Source organism: Larimichthys crocea, chromosome XVIII (assembly GCF_000972845.2).
Source record: "Larimichthys crocea isolate SSNF chromosome XVIII, L_crocea_2.0, whole genome shotgun sequence".
NCBI lineage: Eukaryota > Metazoa > Chordata > Actinopteri > Sciaenidae > Larimichthys > Larimichthys crocea.
This window is the reverse complement of record NC_040028.1, coordinates 15,012,203-15,031,869: the sequence shown is the minus strand read 5'-3', so window position 1 is coordinate 15,031,869 and position 19,667 is coordinate 15,012,203. Positions and strand designations below refer to the sequence as shown.

Sequence of the window (19,667 nt, the reverse complement as noted above, 5' to 3'; positions counted from 1 at the left end):
GACTCAGTCAACTGCCTGCAGTGCTTCACTGTTAACTATGCATTGTGTGTGTATATAAACCTTTTTTAAGATGGGTAGATGTGAACTTGCATGCATGTACTTAAAAAAGTTTTGATTAAAATAAATCTGACATCTGTATGCTATTTGTATGTACTTGTGTGACCGTGTGATTTCAATTAGACTATAGGCTGTATAAACTGGGCCTTGCTGGTGCCTATTGAGTCCAGAGTGAGAATAGTTGCATGTCACCCCCTCCATGTTTCCCATCCTGTGGTATATCTACACTATGTACTTGTTTTATGACTGCTAATTTAATAAATGAGCTTTATAAACTGTAAGAAATCAAAGTTGAGAGGACAGTTGAAGTTACCCTCATCTACTAAACACCAGAGCCCTGCCAACCATTGAGGATTCAACAGAGCAGAGTAGATGGCCAACCTTTAGTGCCATTTGGCCATTGTCAAGTTTCTGTGCTTGACCACTGTTTTTGTGGTATGTGTTGGCACTGTTCTGCCCCTACAATGAATGCGCATGCTAAAGCAGTGGTGGAGATGTCTGACTGTTCAGCCAAATACATTAACACATTTCGTAGGGGCTCTGCTTCAGTTTCTATTTTTCTCCCACAATCAAATAAGTAATGGTGGCTGACACATAGCAAAGCAAAACTTTACAGCATCAGTTGTAACTTTTTGGACACACTAGGGGCTCTATGGATAGCAATGTCAGTCTGTTTGCTACTTTGGTCCAGACTACAATATCAATTTTTCAATGGATTGTCATGACATTTGGTCCAGATATCCATGGTGCCCAGAGGATGCATCCTAATAACTTTGATCCTCTGACTTTTTCTCCAATATGAGGTTGACGTTTGTGGTGTTCTGTAAAATGTCTCAACAACTATTGGATGGATTGTCATTAAATGTGGTGCAGACATTATGCACAAAAATGCATGGATGTATTAAGAACTGGGAACAGTGTTGGTGGTGCGGATCTGTTCATTCCTATGAAAATTGCTCAGTGGTGCATGAAGCCAAAAAAAAGCTTTAAGGAAGCTGTTTTAGAGCCACTTATTTTCCCATGGTTGTGTGTGTGTGGGGAAAAGTCTTGAACCCAGAAATTGTAATTACACAGATTAGCCACTATGTCAAACTGGCTTCAAAACCCAGCACACTTCCTGGGGGCTTACAAAATGAGGTCTCAGCAGTCTGAGGTTGTCAAATAAAATGGGTATTTTCCAAATTTGCAGTCTTTTCAGTACCAAACATTTGTGTGTTATATAATAATGCTCACTTTCAATTGTCATAGGCATGAGCCTATTGTTTGAAGATGGAAAATGCTAACTTTTCCTTTAACTTCAGATTACTGTTGTCTGTTTGAGGCACAAAGATTATTTGGACTATTGTAATGACCAATGCACACCAGCTTGATAGTTGGGTAATGTTGGCAGGAGGAACCATTGAGCTGGTAGTCTGAATTTAAAATAGAACTTGTTTAGGCTACTTGCATAAAATTAAATAAAGTTTCTTAACTTGCTGGTGAGATGGTGAACACGAAGGTGCAGTATATTTTGGTAGTCGACCGCCAATCTTAAACTTGTGCCTTTGAACCACATCAGGGAACATTTTTTATTCAAAAGATATGGCTCTTACCAGCCATTAAAGACAATAAATCCTGTCTCACTGAAGCTATTAGAACATGTTCTTTTTTTCCGTTTCCATTGTTTTGTCCATTTTTATACCTATGTTTTCACCAAATAATGGGCTTTTGTGATCTTTTATGAGCACCCTCTGGCCAGTGCTGCACTCACATACTCACTAATAAATCCCAATGTTTAACTTGTAATTGTAATTTTATGTGTTAAGCCTGCAAATCTAAGCATCAATTGGGGAATTATACTGGCATTTTACAATGCTACAAAAGATTTAAAACAAGAAAGACAAGAAAACGCTCGAGTGCCTTGAAGTTTTCTTGTGATTTTTATGTCTATGTATCCTTAACCAAATAACTCTTACATTTTTGTTACAAAAGACTTGTTGGATTAGATGTGGGGCTTGAATAGACAGCGGGGAAAGCATTTTGTGTGCAAACATGGTACGCACATCCAAATAATAACAAAAAAAATCTACAGGTGCTGGATCAGAAAACAAACATTGAGGCAAAAGAACTAACAGAGATCTTCATCAGGCATTTGACAATGCCTGCTTGATTAAAATGCAAACTATCAGTACCGTGTGCAGATCTTTTGTCTGGCTTTTGCATTGTGAATACCAACCTAATAAAGCCAGCATTGTCCATTGTGGTGACAATGTTAACACTGTTTAAACGTATTCTTGCAATACAATTACACAATCTGCCACATTACATTAATTTGGCAGACACGTTTGTGCAAAGTAATAAAAAAACATTTTTGACAAATATTTTTACTATTGCGTTTGGCTTCACTGTAAAAAGGACCACTACAGGAAGTCATTCTTGCCCACTGTTACTACATTGTATAATGGCTACATAAAAAAGGGATCACAATAACAGAAGACCTCCATGTAATGCTGATAATATATCACAACATCTCTTATTGCATGTCAGGTTATCAGGTCATCTTATTGGATTGCATGATGCCAGTAAAGTTTATCTGTAGGTTCAAAGTCAAAGTCAACTTTATTGCCAATGCTGCTACATGTACAGGACATATGGAGCATCGAAATTACGTTTCCCTCTTATCCCAAACAGCATAGACATGAAGTATAGAATATATAAAATAAAAATATACAAATCTAAAAATATATACAAGCTAAAGACATCCGTGTGGCAATATGGCACAGTGTAAACGGAGTTATTACAGGATACAGGATTTAGGCCTACAGTTATTTACAGTATACATGTACAATCAACAATCAATCTTTATTAGGATTCAAATTATATGCAACAAATGATGTATTTTGGCATATTGCCCAACTTTAATAGTGCTCTTACATTTACCACTCCCACAACACTAAAACTGGGACATAATGTAAACTTCCACAACTACTATTTGTGCAACTTCAGCTGCTACTACTACTACTACTACTACTACTGCTACTACTACTACTGCTACTACTACTGCTACTACTACTACTACTACTACTACTACTACTGCTGCTGCTACTACTACTACTACTACTACTACTACTACTACTACTACTACTACTACTACTGCTACTACGTTTTCTTGCGGGCTGACTTTAGGTCGTGTGTAGTGGGTCATGTCTGACACAGACCCTCCTTGTGAAAGCCCAGCAGCAGCCGCAGCCGCAGGGAGTTTGTTCCACGCTGTTCTTTTAGTGGACACTCCCCCATCTTGGCTCACACGCCTCCGCCTAAAGACAGGCGGACCGTAGTCCTGCCACAGGCTGTTGAAACCGGACAACTCTCCTGCTAAAGGTAAATACACTGCTGTACTTATAAAGAAAGAAAAATAAAAAATAAAAAACACACTTATCTGTTATTCGTTCACTTTCCAGCCTACACCACTCGCCCTTCGTTGCTGATTAGAAACCACCGAAACAACCGTTAACTTAAGTTAGCAACGGTCGTCACCGTGATGAACTGTTAATGTTAGCACCGCGGAGCTAGCGCGGAGCTAACCAAGGCTAGCCTGCAATGCTAACTCTAACGGTTTTTAATGCAATTAAGAAGATTTATACGTCGTCAAGGAAACGTTAGCTGCACATAGCAACGGGACAAACGTTCCGTCGGGTAGCCGTTGGTGTCAGTTAGGAGGCGTTATGATGTGACGGTTGGCTTTAGAAGTTAGCAAGTGTAGCCGTTAAAAAGTTTTTTTTTTTTCAAACGCTTGTGTTTGTGTGGACACTGAAGTACGTATTCATCGTAAGAGCCGTCCGAATACTTTTGGACAGTTATATGGCAGTCTTATACCTAATGTATGTTACGTGTCTGAAAAAATACTCTGATATTTCACAGCAGCCCTGCTGTACATCTCAGCTGACACAATAGTGTTTAGTCATGTAGAACTATATCAATAATGCCAGACTAGAAATACTAGATGTACTTCATCAGCTATACAAACAAAAGTTGAAAGTTCATCAGATCATTTTCATGTGTCTACTAAGTGACTGTATAAATATTCAAGCCCTGTCACTGTTGTCAGCAGGTGGAGAAGTTATCCATCAGAGAAAGTCAAAGGAGGGTCCCCGATACAGAACATCCTACGCTCCCTTAACATGGGGGCTCTCATCTCACGGTGGAAGGTTTGTCTGTTTCTGCTTTATTGTGATTGTGCATTAGTTGGCAGTAGTTTATATTTAGTAAGATTTAGGCACACATTGTAAACATACATAAATGATCAGTAGTATCCAGATCACCATTTCCTGACACACTGGCATGCACAGGCAAGACTAAATCGTATCACGAACACCGGAAGAAAATAACAAAATGTGCAGAAGTCAGTAGATGAAACGGGAAGTTTCCAGCTGATTTTCAAGAAGTTGTTTGCACAATGAGCAAAATGTAATCTGTTCTTCTTTCTGACTGGCATTTCCAAATGTTTCCTCCACAGGCCAAGCCATCCACTGTTGAGATTTTGGAAGGAATCGATAAGGTATGCTTCTAAAAGACTTACATGCAGTGCTAAAGTTTGACAAATCCACGCTCTGAATGTATGCCGATATACAGTATGATCTCTCTAAACATGTATCCACGTATGATTGCAGAATGTGCAGGAGCTCTGGTTCTGATTTGTAGTGTGAGTTGTATTTCATGTAGGTAAACAGTCCAACAGAAATGAGGATTTAGCTTTTTATTAACTTCTCTACATTCATATGTAGACATCTGCTTGTAGAGATTAGTCATTCTCCTATGTCAAATTGCTAAAAGGCCTGCAGAGGAAGTCATGGCCTGGATATCCTTTATCTGTTTTCTGGATATCCGTTGGCTACCCTGGAAGCTTAGAAACACTAGTTGTTGCCCCCAGAGGCTAAATTGCTGTCAGATTGTAATTGATGGGATCCAAGATTGTATGAAGCTTAATCTGTGCTGTAGATGGCAAAACAAAGCCCATATGAACAAGAAACATTTCATAAACACTGACCAGACAAGAATGGGTGTATATAGAACGTACATAGTCATTCAGATCTACACATATCTTGAAAATGGTGACGATAACACTTTACAACTTGTTTGTGCGCCTTATTAAAGAACAAAAAAGGGTGTGGAAAACACCTAATGTGAAACTCAACAATCCTCTCTTTATTCTCTCATGCTCTATTTATATTTAAACGGAAGTATTTCACAACATATCCCTTGATGTTGGGTGCGTCCAAGCTTGCAGAAGGCGCCCACTGTCAGTCAAATGAGTGAAACACAAATGAAGCATTATCAGTAAAACTCACCGAAGGCATCTGTCGGTGTAATTATGCCCAATGATGTTTATGAAGCTCACACAATCTAGGCACACCCACATGTTCTGTACAGGCTTGGTAGGTTTGGTGATTTCAACTATTCACACTGTCAGTCAGTTGGACAGATATCAAAGGAGTGAAGCTGCTTATTTGGATGTTCAGTACTTAAAGGTAAACAAGAGATCGTTATAACTTTTTATTTTTGTAGCTTTGGCCAGCAGTTATATTGGTTGTGATAATGACCAAAGGGGCAATTATCTAAACTACTTCATTTGGAGGTAAAAGTGAAAGTGAGCACACCAGTAATGTAGCTAATAATTGCACTGGAAAACCATAACTGTGTACAACCACATCTAATAAGTTGGTCTGTAAACTTCGATGTTTCATAAAGGGCGAGTTGGTTCATAATTTAAAACATCCACCTTTGCTTCCTCTTTATCTCAAATGATTTAGGTCTACCTGGGGGTTTGTTTACTACTTGTCTGATTAATTGACCGCTTATGATCTTTGTTGCCCTGTTTTTCTTTTCTTTTTAGGTATAATAAGTATAATAAAAATAATTCATATCCAGTAGAACCGATGGCCAGAGCTGTTGTAAGAGTTGTAAGAAACTCTACATTCTCATTAATTAAAGATGTGATAAAAGTGTGTTATTCTTATGATATGGCAAACTAAAAAACAAGGTATAGTTGACTACTTACCCCAGTTTTTGATAAAGAACCCTGCATAAGACAGCATGTATCTTTTGAATCATAAGTAAAATTATGTGCAAGATCACACGTGTTGGTGACTGTCAAATCAACACCTGATTTGCTGACTGATGGGGCTTTGGTGCTCTTCTACACTTAAGCTAGTGTTAGGTTATTTTCAGCACCTGTCCTTGACACAAGAGACCCTACACATACATTAAAGAGCTCCGGTGGCAGTCGCTAAGAGATGACTGTTGGGCCAGCTAGTTTCTTCTAGAAAAGTCCTGTCAACTCTTACGTAAGAACATTTTGGTTATAATAATTTTTCATGCACTTGATTGCAGCCCGCACATGCAAACACATGGATGATAATCTGTAAGGCCATAAAGTGAGATCAGTTTAACCAGTGCTTAGAGTGACAGACACACATGTTGGACCCATAGTGACCACCAGAGTGGGTCCCATTCTGCCCGGGAGCTATTTTTGGATGGGTTCTCAGCACTTCAACGCAGTGGTGTAACGTTTCTTATTAAAAAGAAACAAAAGATGAATGAACTATTGCAAAATGATAACGAATTGCATAAACTGATAGCTCTTGTATCTTACTGATGGGAAATTTTATCGTGATCTGATCAAGATGTTTGCTTTGTGTGCGCTTACGACTTAATGCCAAGTTTGCGTTATACTGTGATACTTAGTGTTTAACTTTCTCAGTCCTGCTAAAGACACTGTTGTACATTGTCAAAGAATCCGAATAGAATTTGTTTCCATTTGCATCCATGTAAAGACGTCCATCCATCACCGTTGAGAGACATTGAGGCAGCAGTGAACACTGGATTTGCAGTATGAAATAGCTTCAGTGTGTCTAAGACACAGCGCTTGGTACCAAACATTTCAAATTTGGACTCACCAGACCAAAGTACATATTTTCACTTGTCTAATGTCCAGTCCTGTGTTTCCTGGCCCAAGCACTTCTCTTCTTCTTGTTGGTCTCCCTCAGTCGTGGTTTCTTTGTAGCAATTCGACCATGAAGGCCTGATTTACGCAGCCTCCTCCGAACAGTTGATGTTGAGATATGTCTGCTACTCTGTGAAGCATTTACATTAGCTCTAATCTGAGGTGCCGTTAATTGGCGATTTCTGAGGCTGGTAACTGTAATGAACTTATTCTCTACAGCAGAGGTAACTCTTGGTCTTCCCTTCCTGGGGCGGTCCTCATGAGAGCCAGTTTCATCAGAGCGTTTGATGGTTTTTGCGACTGCACTTGAAGACACATTGAAAGTTCTTGAAAATTTTCCAGACTGAGTGACCTTTATGTCTTAAAGTGATGACGCACACTTGTTTCTCCTTACTTAGTTGAGTGGTTCCTGCTCCATAATATGGATTACTACAGTAGTTAAATAGGGCTGCTTACTGTGTGCCAACGCTACCTCTAAACAGCACAACTGCTGACCTCAATCTCTTTAAGTAAGCTTCCACTAATTAACTTTTGACAAGACACACCTGTTAATTAAAATTAAATGTTAAGTGTGTCCAAATGTTGACAGGTTCTGCCCACTAAAATAGCTTGTTTTTGCCACTGATGGCTCTGACAACATTATGTAAATGGTCCCTACAGAGAGAGACTGTTTTTGTGAAAGAGTAAGATTCTTTTTGTTTAACTAGAAACAATCAGTATCTCTCTCCCCCCAGCAGACCCAGTTGACAAAAAAAGCTTTCTCCATTCAAACTTGACAAACACAATAAATATCACCAAAACCATCCTTGTTAGTCTTTCCACTGATCTAATAACCATCTCAGGTTTGGGTGAAATAAACCTTTAATTCACTTAGTTAGGTCAGAAAAGAAACGGTAGTGTAGAGGTATTGCTCTCCTGAAAGAAATAGTTTCACAGGGAGGGACTCTGGCTACCCAACAGAGAAGCTTGGATTACACGCACCGAGACAGTGTGACCTTATTCTCCGCTCAGGACAGTATTACTCCACCATATCTTTACATAGAAAATAGTAGTATACTGTTGTATTAATGTCTAATAATCCAGAACATCACACCATGACAGTTACTTTGACCTATCGAGATGTTGTGTGTGTGTGTGGTTACGGTTTATATATTAAATTTTGTTATTTTAGGTTTTGAACATAAATTTCTCATCTGTAAATACGTGCAAAATGGATTGTGAATATAGAGTTTTGATGTGTTTGAGTGAGACTGTTTTGTAAGATGTGGTCATTGAATGCATTTTGTGTCAAAGCAATGAAAACTGATCTTCAGTTTAGTCCACGCTGACTTTTGTTGTACTGACTGTGTGATGAGCTTTGAAGAAGTGAATTTAGTGTTGAGACATGCATGTTATTAATTCTAAAAACTGTACTAATATATAACTCTTATTTTCCCCCACAGGATATACAGACTCTTGAAGAATACACTGAGAAGTATCAAAGGCAGTTGAAGATATGGGTCGGGCGACTGCTTCTGTACTCGTCTCTTCTCTACCTGATCACATGTGTAGTTGTGTATTTCTGGTACCTGCCTGAGCAGTTGATGGGACGGCTCATATTGTCTCTTCCCTTCGTAATATTTCCGTTATTGTAAGTGCACACAAGATAGTCCATCACATTTTTTTTTTCTAAACTGCAGCTACAGTCTAACCTTTTTTCCTTCTTTCCTTTTAGAGTTTGGTTACTACGAAAAGTGCTTATAATTATATTTTCACGAAGAACTGAAAAAAATAGTAAGATTGTTTTTTCTATTTATGTATGCATCTATTATGTACTTGCTGCATAATTAACATTATGTTCGAATCATTGTTGAATTTAAATAATTTAACTTTTTTTCCCCCCCTCAGATGACAAATTAGAGGATCTGAAAGCACAAAAACGAAAAATAGTAAGTGACAGTTTTATAATTATCCAGGTGGCATATATTCTTGATTTAGTTTTTATTTTTGATCTATAATTTCATGTAACACTCAAGGCAGCAGCCTAACATCGTGCTGTGAACAAAACAAAAGATTTTCTGGACAGAGGTGCCCCAAGAATTTCCATTATTCATCAGTTACATTATGATCATATTCAGTCAGCATGATATAATAAATAGAGGATCAAGCACAGAATTTTTTTGCATTTTACTGAAGCACTAAAGGCGAATTTAGCACATCAGTTTTTATGGTTCTTTTCATGTTTCAGGGGGTGCACTAGAAATAACAGTTTGACATTTAATGATTTTTATTTCCTTATTTACCCAATTTAAGCCAACTGGTATAACACCTGAGCAACCATTCGATTAAAAATAGTTAAACTTAATGAGTCCATTAAAGAATTCAATTTATATTTTCTTATATATTGTCTACTAAATGATGCATATTTGCATACCAAAGATGAAACTGTTCAGGTGTAGCTGCTGCTCGATGTTTTTAGAAAACCAAGATATTTTCAGAGACGATGCATCAGCAAAACACACAGTGACAATGGGTTCTTACCGAGTAAGAAATGTGTTAAAAATCCACTTTTATGTTTCAGTTTTTCGACTCAACATGTCTCTCAGTGTAGCGGGAGTAGTCATAAAGCCATTACAAAAAAAAGTTGGTGGTGATTTTCAGCCCCACAAGCACCCTACAGATTTTCTCTCTAATGTCCCTAAAATTAGCTCTGCAAGCTTGAGAGATCAGCAAATTAACATAAAAAAACAACAACACGTCATACATCTGTGGCTTGCATCCTGGTCAGATATGTGTGAGAAACATATATAACTCATAATCCCTGCAGGATGCATTATATTTTGATGTCTAGTGGTCTCCAGTGAAGTGAACACTTGCACTTTCTTCTGCAGGCTGTATAGGAAGCCTTGTAGTATTATTGCTTTTATTGATCGTCTCAGCATTTCGCAGTGAGATTCTTGCTAATCTAGGATCCGTACAGACAGCGTTTGATTGGTACAGTGACTTAACCCAGTAAACCACTCTGCTAATGTCACTTTAATTAATAGCATTTAGTGCAGGAAAGAAATAAATCTGAGAAATTGCTTGTCATCCTCTGTCAAGTCTAATAACTTTCAATAATTAGGGCTGATGGATTTTCACACTCTCCATTATCGAAGTAGTGAATGTAATTATTCTTCATATTATATGTAAACATTCAAAAATGTTTGGTACTTATTTTAAATGAAGATGTACAATTTAGAGAAGTCACTTCCTGGCGCCATTTCTCAGTCACGTTTACTTTCAGTGTTATGGTAGATGATTCCAAGACCATCAATGTGTGTTTATGAAACACCTATTAATTACAACACATCATCATCAAATAATTACTCAGGAATAGAGCTATTATTTCAAGAATGATTTGTGCAATGTATTGAAAAAATGATGGAAGCATTTATAAAGTATCTTTTTGTTTCTTCCAGCTTGAAGAAGTTATGGAAACTGAGACTTATAAAAATGCTAAAATGATTCTGGAGAGATTTGATCCTGATTCAAGGAAAAAAATGGTGAGTTTTGTTTTTACTTTGAAACATAAAACACACACTAATGTGTTCCACATTAAATAATGCTCTTGCACTCTGTTGTTATCTCTGTAAAGGAGCTTGAATCCACTCCTATTGGACCACAGATGACTCCAAAACCAGGGCAAGGTAGCAATGAGTCCTGAAAAAGACGGCACTATTTTCCCCTACTTTTTCTCACTATTGTTAAGCAAACCTGCAATGTTTTCTGTGTTAGAGCTCCGCCAGCGCAATGTCATCCCAAAGACCCCCCTAGCGCTGGTGAATCCTGCAAGCGGAGCTGCTGCCCGCCCTCCTCTTGCCTCTGGGCCCACCTATCCTGGACGATCTTCCCTCTCTGCTCCAGGTGGACCCCCAGAGAGGGGCCTGTCGGCTATAGCTGCTCAGCAGAGCTTGATGAGGAAGCCTGTGACCCCTGGAACACCTGTTCCAGGAGTCGGTGAGTTACCTGCACACAGGGGGACCACATCATAATGTGGTCGATTAAGGTGTGATTTACTCTTGCCTGGCTCTGTGTCCCCAGTTGCTCAAGGCTCTGTGGTGTGTGTTGTCAGCAAGGGTGGTGTATGTTATACAGTAGTTTGTAATGGGTAATTATATGAATGTAGTTTTCAAATATCTTACTAAAAGGTCCAACCTTTCTCAAACGACTGTATGATTTGTGAACTAAGGTTATAAAAAAAGTAACAACTTTTTATAGAGTTGGAATATTTACCTCGAGAATGTGATGCTTGTTCTTTTACATCTGTGGTTGCTTTTTTAAAGATTTTAAAAGCCAGCCAGCAAACACGCTGAAAAACTTTCCACAGGGCAGTTGTTGTATATGGAAGACATCTGTGGAGTGTAGAGGTATTGAATATTCAATATAAATTATTTCTGGACTATGAACACTCAATAGAAGATGCAAATAAGTGCAAACAGTAAAGGAAATGTGCTCCTAGAGGAAGGTGCATGCTGTAATTGCCATGTGGAATGCCAACTGTGAGGTATGCACGACTCAGGATTACATTAACTATGATTAATTAGCCAGACCTGCGTTTGTTCTCTGGGCAATGGTGGTGGAATCTCACTAAATGTCTTTTAATGCTTGGTGAAATTGCCTTTGGCATTGGGAACACCTCACAAATGGTTTACATGACTTGATGTTATCACCTGCTTCTGTGGAAAATTGAAAGTGAAAAGCAATTTGATACAAAGAGTCACCACAGAGTTTCCATATGTTGGTAAATTAATAACCAGCAGGATACTGAGACTCTGCCAAGTCTCACAGAAATGACCAGTCATCTTCCTATGATTGCTCTTGATGTTAGATTATATTAATTACTACTCACCAACACAGCAGGGATTCTGGACGTGCTTTGCAAGTGAGATCCGCTGTTAAGCCATTTTTTAAAAAAGGGGGCAGGTTTTTTTTTTTTTCTTTTTTTTGTAAAATTCATCATGGTTTGTGCAGTAACCTGAGTCTCAGCCTCACTATTTCACGTTCACTGTAAGCAGTTTATTGCAGTTTGTGTTCAGCACTGCAGACTGCGTCTAACGGGCGCTGATGTTGTTCTTTAACAGGGATGCACCCCCCAGGCCCGCCCCTGGCCAGACCTGTGCTCCCAAGGGAAAGAGGCGCTATGGACAAAGTCATTGAGTATCTGGTTGGAGATGGACCTCAGAACAGGTTAACAATCTCTGCTTTTGAATGGCGATCTCTTTTTGGTTTGTGTTTATGAATGTAGCATCTTAGGATAGTTTTTTGGGGGGTGAGTAAAGTTAATTTTTAAGTCAGATTTATAAAAATAAAATTCTAAAATGATGTAACCTAATGTTTGACATTTAACCCCCCTTCCTTAATCTTCTGCCAATTGCTAAAACTTTGTCTTGTATGTATCAACAAAGCCTTGTACTGTATGCTGTCTTAACGTGATTGTCTTTCCTTCCTCATAGATTCGCACTCATATGTCAGCAGTGTCTGTCCCATAACGGCATGGCATTAAAAGAGGAATTTGAATACATCGGTAAGACTTGGAGAAACACAACACTCTTTGTCAGTCTCCATCAAACACTGTGCCTTCATTTGCCCTCTAGCATTTGGCAGCGTAGTATATCATATGGCTCTTAAATGCCTCTGCCACTACCGACCCTTGTAAGCAAAAACACAACAAGATTGAATATGCAAACTAGTGCTACACATCAATCTGAAGTGTTTATGCATCTCAGGCATTTCTTGTCATCGGTTCATATTCATGTATATTAATCTGTGTCTGTTTGCGAATCTATTAGCGAGGTGACATAAACTATATGTATGGTGTTTTTTATTTGTGTTGTTTCAGCCTTCAGATGTGCGTATTGTTATTTCCTGAACCCTGCAAGAAAGACCAGGCCTCAGGCACCCAGACTCCCCGAGGTCACCGGTGAACCGAAGCCGTCATCCGAGACACCGTTCTCAACGTCTGGTGTTGACGAAGAGAACAACCAATCTGTACTAGGTGATGATACTCTTCTATTGTACAGTAATTATATTTTTTTCACTCCTTTCTTTGTCAGTTGTTTATACTTGTTCAAAACGCGTGCAAATCTAAACTGAAAAAAAATGATCTCCAATTATCAGGGACAACCAAGCTTGATGATGTGTCTGCTGCAACAGACACCACCCAAGAGCCCGGCACACCAACGACCACAGAGCCCAGCTCTGCGTCAGACGGCCAAACCACGCCAGAGTCCCTTGATATGCCGTCTGAGAAATCTGACGGAGAGCAGGATTTGTCTGCCATGGAAGTGGAATAAAACACGGTGGTGATTTCAACACAAGTCAGCCTCCAACTTTTTTTTTTCTTTGAGTCAATGTGAAAACAGTTAACTTGTAAGTAAAATGCCTTGAGTTGGAAATATGCAGTAAGAAGTCAGCAGCTGACGTGATTTTTCAACTTACAGTACGGGATGTCCTTTCTTTTGAGAATTGCTTTTATAGTATTAGAAAAGAATTGATTATTAAACTGTATAGCACTAGCATTTGGTAGCAACCGCCAAACAAACCTCCATCCAGTATGATGAGATGTCCAACTCGTAACTCATTTTCGTAACATTGTATTGAGAGCGAAGGATTATGTTTATGTTAATCTTGTTATTAAATAGGGAAAGTTCATGTTCCATGTCTTTGTTTTCCATATTTTATTTGTTTTTGCCTGGAAATTGGGAATTGCGGAAACAAAACAAGGAATATTTTGTGGTGAAACATTTTTATTTATGGGAAATTATTTATACATATTTTTCTATAAAACTGTGCCTTTCATGACGCCGTTGACTGAGGTACTCCGCAGCATGTTTATACAACCATTGTACCATAATAGGAATGCACATACAGTGTATATTTATTGCTAAGATGGAAGGAGTGGAGATGTGTCAGTACTGTGCACCTGCCCTAAGTGCCTTTTTATATTTGAAGTCTCTGCCTCATAGTATTGTCCATAAAACTTATTTACATATAGACAATAAAGTCATTTAACTGTTTACAAAAATATATGTGAATGTCTGAATCCCTGTTCTGTATAAATGATATTAAATAAACTTTTGAGAATATCTGTGTACATGTGTGCTCAGGATCACAACACATTTATCCACATAGACGCGTGTTTTTATATAGATATATAATGCTGGAGCATTATTGGCTATGAAAACACACTCGATTACTGATGGATTTTAAAAGTGACTTCACATGAACATGAAGAAGAAAGGTCAGTTTGACATGTAAATTGGCACGATGGTGACAGCGTCCATGTCCTCCTGATACCTTTTACTGTCGCGTGTTTTTAAATTACTGCCCCATTTCTTCAACGGCCACCTCCTCGCCAAGGAGCATGTTTAAACAGTCTGTTTTCATTAGCAGGCCAATTTTAGCTTGTGATCATTTTATTTTCGCTCATTGATCATTTCAGACAGCGTAAGATAATGGTGCTGACACAGAGCCCGACCAGTCTTGATTGCTTGACCCTCTTCATTAGCAACAAGAAAGTCATTGCGCCTACAAAGTTGCTCTCTGCCGTCACATGACCCTTTTCCCCTGAAGATAAACCGTAAACTATTGGTGAGGTCAACGCCCCACATCTTCTATGGGTTTTGATAATGTATGTTTACAGAGACGTGACCTCCCGGGCCTTGTAATGCATCAATGTGACATCGACAGTAACGCCTGATTCCACTGCATGCTGTTTGAGGTTGACCTCTGACAAGAGCCAAACAGGGAAAAAAAATGGGACATCAATAGGACAATGTTTGGATGTTTTCACACCACTGGGAGGTTGTCCAGTATACATCGCCTGCACATATGTGCATCATCATAAGTAATATATCACAAAATGTCTCTGTGCTGTGTGCTATGAGAATGTATGTCTGAGTAATATTTTTGATTCCATGGCAGTGAATCATTTGTTGACAGTTTGCACTTCATAGTCAGTTGAAATATTATTATTGTTTGTGTGCAAGGCTTTCAACTTGGTTAGGTTTTTTTGTACGTATATAACACATGAAGAATTTCACAGAGCACACGAAGAGATCTGGAGGTTGAGTAGAAACATATTTAACTACAGTCTGCTGTGTAATATCTTTTTAAAGTGTTAGAGTTACTCTGGTAGTTACATTTGTGTGGTGTAATGGTTTTTATTGAGTGGCAAACAGAAGGCTTATTTAGGGACAATTAATATTTGGGATGGCCCTTCAACTCTCCAATCAGGATATTTATTCTGCAGTGTTCATAGTCTGCACCTAATTGACCGTCATCTCAAGATATTACACAAACAGTTCAAAGAATCGCCGTTTACATAATGTGAAAACAAAAGATACACTCTGTTTTTTGTGTGTTGTGTGGTAACACTCAAAGGATTGCATCTGGATTGCTATCATGGAAACACTAATTGATTTTCAAGGATGACAAATGACATACAAAGCCCCAGTGCCGAGGTAATTTTGAGCAAGCGATGAAAATGTACAGTCGGGCTGTCCCAAGGTTCATAGTTCTTTTCATACTCATCTCTCACATGTGCATTCGAGGCCACTTGACATAAATTTATACTGATCTTTTATTTATACCCAGAAAAAATGGCAGATAAGAAACATAAGTGTTCTTGATATTGTGTTTTGTCATATCTCGCAGCCAAAGATTGAAATCCTGCGAAACAATTTTCTGAAGAAATGAAAGAGCGTGCCCTCCTGAACCCCGGAGGAAAATAACCCCACGGTGCGAGGCAGAATATGAAACAGAGGCAGAGAATAAGTAAAATAGACAAGTGCACCAGGCTTGTCACTTTTCCATTTGCTGCCCCTGAGTGTGAGCACTTCAAAATTCCCCTCATCTCGCCGAAGACCTTCATCGATATGCTCCATCTACTGTACTGAATACAAAAAAACTACCATATCAGACGGAGGTAATAAAGGAGGCAGTTTTAAAAGATTTACCATGTTTCTGTCAATCATGAAGTAGAAATGCAACAGGAAGAACAACAAAGTCATAAATATACAGCACAAGCCATCGTGCATTGGAGACGATGTGGAAAATGCTGAGATGAGTGTCACAGAAGCAGTTAACATGGTTGTGATATCAGACATCACCATTGGCTCTTGACAACAGCATCATTACACAGTAATAAGAGCACAATCTCCTTCAGAGAAGCATTAAAATCAAATTAGATTATACAAGAGCTTGGCTTGATGAGCTGCGAGAGGTGATGCTTCCCGAGCAGTGGCTCTCTGGTTATTACTGGAGCTCTTTAGCTGCTATAGGGCTTGAATTGCCACTCGACAAAGTTGAGCAGCTTTCCACAAAAGGTCATCAGCTTCCAAGAAATTAGTTTTTAAAATTCAAGTCATTTGAAACCCACACACACACACCCAGATGGAAGGGTTTCCATTTTTTTTCTTCCTCCCCCCCGCCGCACGTCAAATCGCGAATGCGTGCAGCTGAATACATGATGCCGGCAATAAAGCACTGTGCTGTAGTTTATACCAGAGTGACATTCAGGGATCAGAGAGCATTGTCATTCTCTGTCCTATCTTGAACTCATTACGCCACTGAGCGATGACATCTGTTTGAGCACTCACACAGTCTGACAATTATCACTGCAAACAATCAACTGTTGTACCTTAATTAAATACTAAACTAGAAGAGGACACACTTTGGGAAAGACAACATATGCATGAACATATCTGTTTTCTAACAGCAGGATTAAAAAAACAAAACTGAGCTGGCAGCATGGACTAACACAGTAACAGAATTTATTCGAGCTGTTTGTACTTTTAATGATCCTGCATGTGCATAATTTCTGTGCTTGACAATTGATATATTGATTAATTTTATATAGTGTTAGGATAGAACGTGCCCTCCGAATCAATAACATAAAAACAAGGTTAACCTAAATTTACAAGTCCTGTCATATGCAGGATAATAAGTCAATTATAAAGCAGAGTCAACACATAAAAATTACTTCTTTCTTGTTGTTTTCCTGCTGTTCTGTTACATATATCTGTGGGGGTAATGTTCCAGAAACCACCCAAAACAGAACAGGGAAGAAATGAAAGGCCGAGTCAACATACCCCTGCCACTACCTCATGTGGAAATCATACAAAGCATCCTGCAGGCAGCAGGTTCATTTTATAGCTTCATCTATTACCACACTGTCATTGTTAATTGTCTTCTTTTTACCTCTGCAGGATTCTCCAAATTGGTCCTATCGAATGTGACAGGAGGAAGAGCATTAAGCATCTGACAAGATGATATCTAAGTTCAATTTCCTACTCCTCACCTGATTTATACCTGCAGCAGATCATTTTCCTTTCTGTCATAAAGACCTCTATAAATCAGTGGTGCTTATGGAAGCACTACAGAGCAGGGTCTCTGGATTTGTATCCCCTGTGTTTGCTATTAGGAAGCCATTACAGCCACATTTTCCTCCTTCAAACAAAAATGATCAAATCTAATACTGGCAAGATTAGAGAGATAAAGAGAGAAAGCGCTGGCAGAGCTGTTCAACACAGTCCCCCCTACCTAAACAATACGCTCTAAACTCAATAAAAACAGGGCTTTTTGCTGGTGACACCATTATCCATCTGTTTGGACAAAATTGCTGTATCATGGTATAAATCTGCGATACAAGTGACATATCCTCTAAAATAAAAGGGAACATTAACTGCTCTATCTTCTAGAGGCCATGGGACTAGCTGGCTATAAGCTCAGTCAAGTGTGATGGCAGTTATACTGTGTTTTACTAGACTGCAGACAATTATACTTTGCTCCTCTCCCCTAAGAAGACAAACTGCCATGGCTTCAGCTGAAATGATTTCAAATAGATTTTCCAAAATGTCTGTCGCCAGATTGCTTCCATACATTATTTCACTTAAATGGAGAGAAAAAAAGAGGGAGCAAATCCACAAATCAATCACAACAGCCCACTTTACCAGATGGAAAGACGACGATGTGCGTGTGTGTGTGTGTGTGTGTGTGTGTGTGTGTGTGTGTGTTGAAGACCTGCAGAGAAGGACAGTTATAAGATGTGCACACTCCTTGTCTCTGCTATGTGTCTCACTCATCTTGAAGGATGACATTGAGTATATACTTGCCGTGGTGAGCTGGCAGTGCTGTTAAAAGTGGAATAATGTATAATGAACTGACCAGCTTGACTTCTGGCTAGTTCAACAACTAGTTCGTTCAACCAATCACACGTAATCCATTAAAAGTCCGGCGTGTACGATTTAGGGACATTTTTTGGGATGAAAATGGCAGAAATAGAATATAATCTTCATCAATAAATATGTTTGCAGGTGTCCGCCATGTTGGAAGAGACTAAACTGTCTTTGCAGGACACGCCTACCCACAACGCCTTGTGGGAAGACCATAGACAGTCTATAGCATGGATGCTGTATCCATGACGTCACCCACAGTCCTGCCTCTTCCGCCACCTGTAAGGGCACCCACCTGTCAATCAAAGTGGACATGCTGTTCATAACTTTAAGCATAAGTTACAGTTGTCATGAACAGGGAAATTAGCAATACAGACCAAAACTGTTTTGTACCAGGCTGTAAACATGCTGTGCATTTTTAACATGGGGTCTTATGGAGGATGAATTGTTCTGTAGTCAGCCTCAAGTGGCCGTTTTGAGGATCTGCATTTTTTTGGCACTTCAGCATTGGCTTGATTTCCCCCCCACGGAGGTTGCTGCTTGGGGAAGACAAGCTCCTACTCAGCCTCTTGGCTCCCCATTGGCTTCCAGGTGTTCCAAGCGTCTGCTAAACACTAACATTAGTCTAGCTATAATCTGAACATGCTCTGGAAAAAGAGAGGCGGAGGGAGGAGAGCCACGGCAGCTCGTATTTGTGTTCCTGTAGCACCGAAGCAGCGGAAAGAAACTTCTAATTGATGCAACAGCAAGATATTGCCTCGCTTTTTCAGCCAGCTGAGCAGTCATGTTTACAGACTGGTCCCACTGTGAGCTGGCATAATGCTACAGTACAGAGTACAGGTGGGTCTTTCTGCATACTGGATAGGTGTGCCAAATGAGTCAGCTTAGCCCACTGACAGTATAAAGAATGGACACTGTATATGTGACGTCACCCACAGAGTGTGGTGCCTCTGGCCTCCACCATCTTGGCAGTCATGACTCTTCCGCCTCCTGGCTAATCCAAAAATCTGCAAAGACATGGATCATCAGTGGACCTGAGGTAGGACGAATGACGCCCAGGTGCTGTATTGCCACCCATCTGTCACTCAAAGTGACCACACTGTTAATTATGCATAGCATAGGCAGAGCCCGAATATAATTCAGACTCAGTACAGTTGTTGTGAGCGGGAAAATACTGTAAACAGGTTTATTTCTGCTGTGAAGTTGGACATTTTAACATGGATGTGTGGTGATGGCTCCAACCTCAAGTGGACATTCATAAAACTGCAGTTTTTTTTGCCACTTCCACATTGGCTTCACTCACAGCCATGGAGGTTGCAGCTTGGTTAATCCTCCCACCGTGTTGCACCACCATGTTTCTACAGTCGCCCATACAAACCAAACCATGGCTATAGACAGAGCCTTTCATGTTTTTTCTCCACCGTTGGTTGCAG

General features: G+C 39.4%; 1 protein-coding gene across 2 annotated transcripts; it reads left to right on the top strand.

Moving 5' to 3' along the window:
- Positions 1–3,210: 3,210 nt before the first annotated feature.
- On the top strand, positions 3,211–14,145 carry lnpa (limb and neural patterns a). 2 transcript variants are annotated; one of them, XM_019274161.2, is made up of 13 exons: positions 3,211–3,417; positions 4,148–4,244; positions 4,553–4,594; positions 8,482–8,669; positions 8,754–8,812; positions 8,927–8,967; positions 10,480–10,563; positions 10,656–10,707; positions 10,796–11,017; positions 12,142–12,247; positions 12,514–12,584; positions 12,900–13,055; positions 13,178–13,353. In XM_019274161.2, the coding sequence occupies exons 2-13, from the start codon at positions 4,218–4,220 to the stop codon at positions 13,351–13,353; spliced, it is 1,224 nt and encodes a 407-aa protein (XP_019129706.2). In that variant the 5' UTR covers positions 3,211–3,417; positions 4,148–4,217. The 2 variants fall into 2 exon arrangements, with proteins under 2 accessions (XP_019129706.2, XP_019129705.2); XM_019274160.2 differs by having other exon boundaries at positions 3,212–3,417; positions 4,145–4,244; positions 13,178–14,145.
- The last annotated feature ends 5,522 nt before the right edge of the window (positions 14,146–19,667 follow it).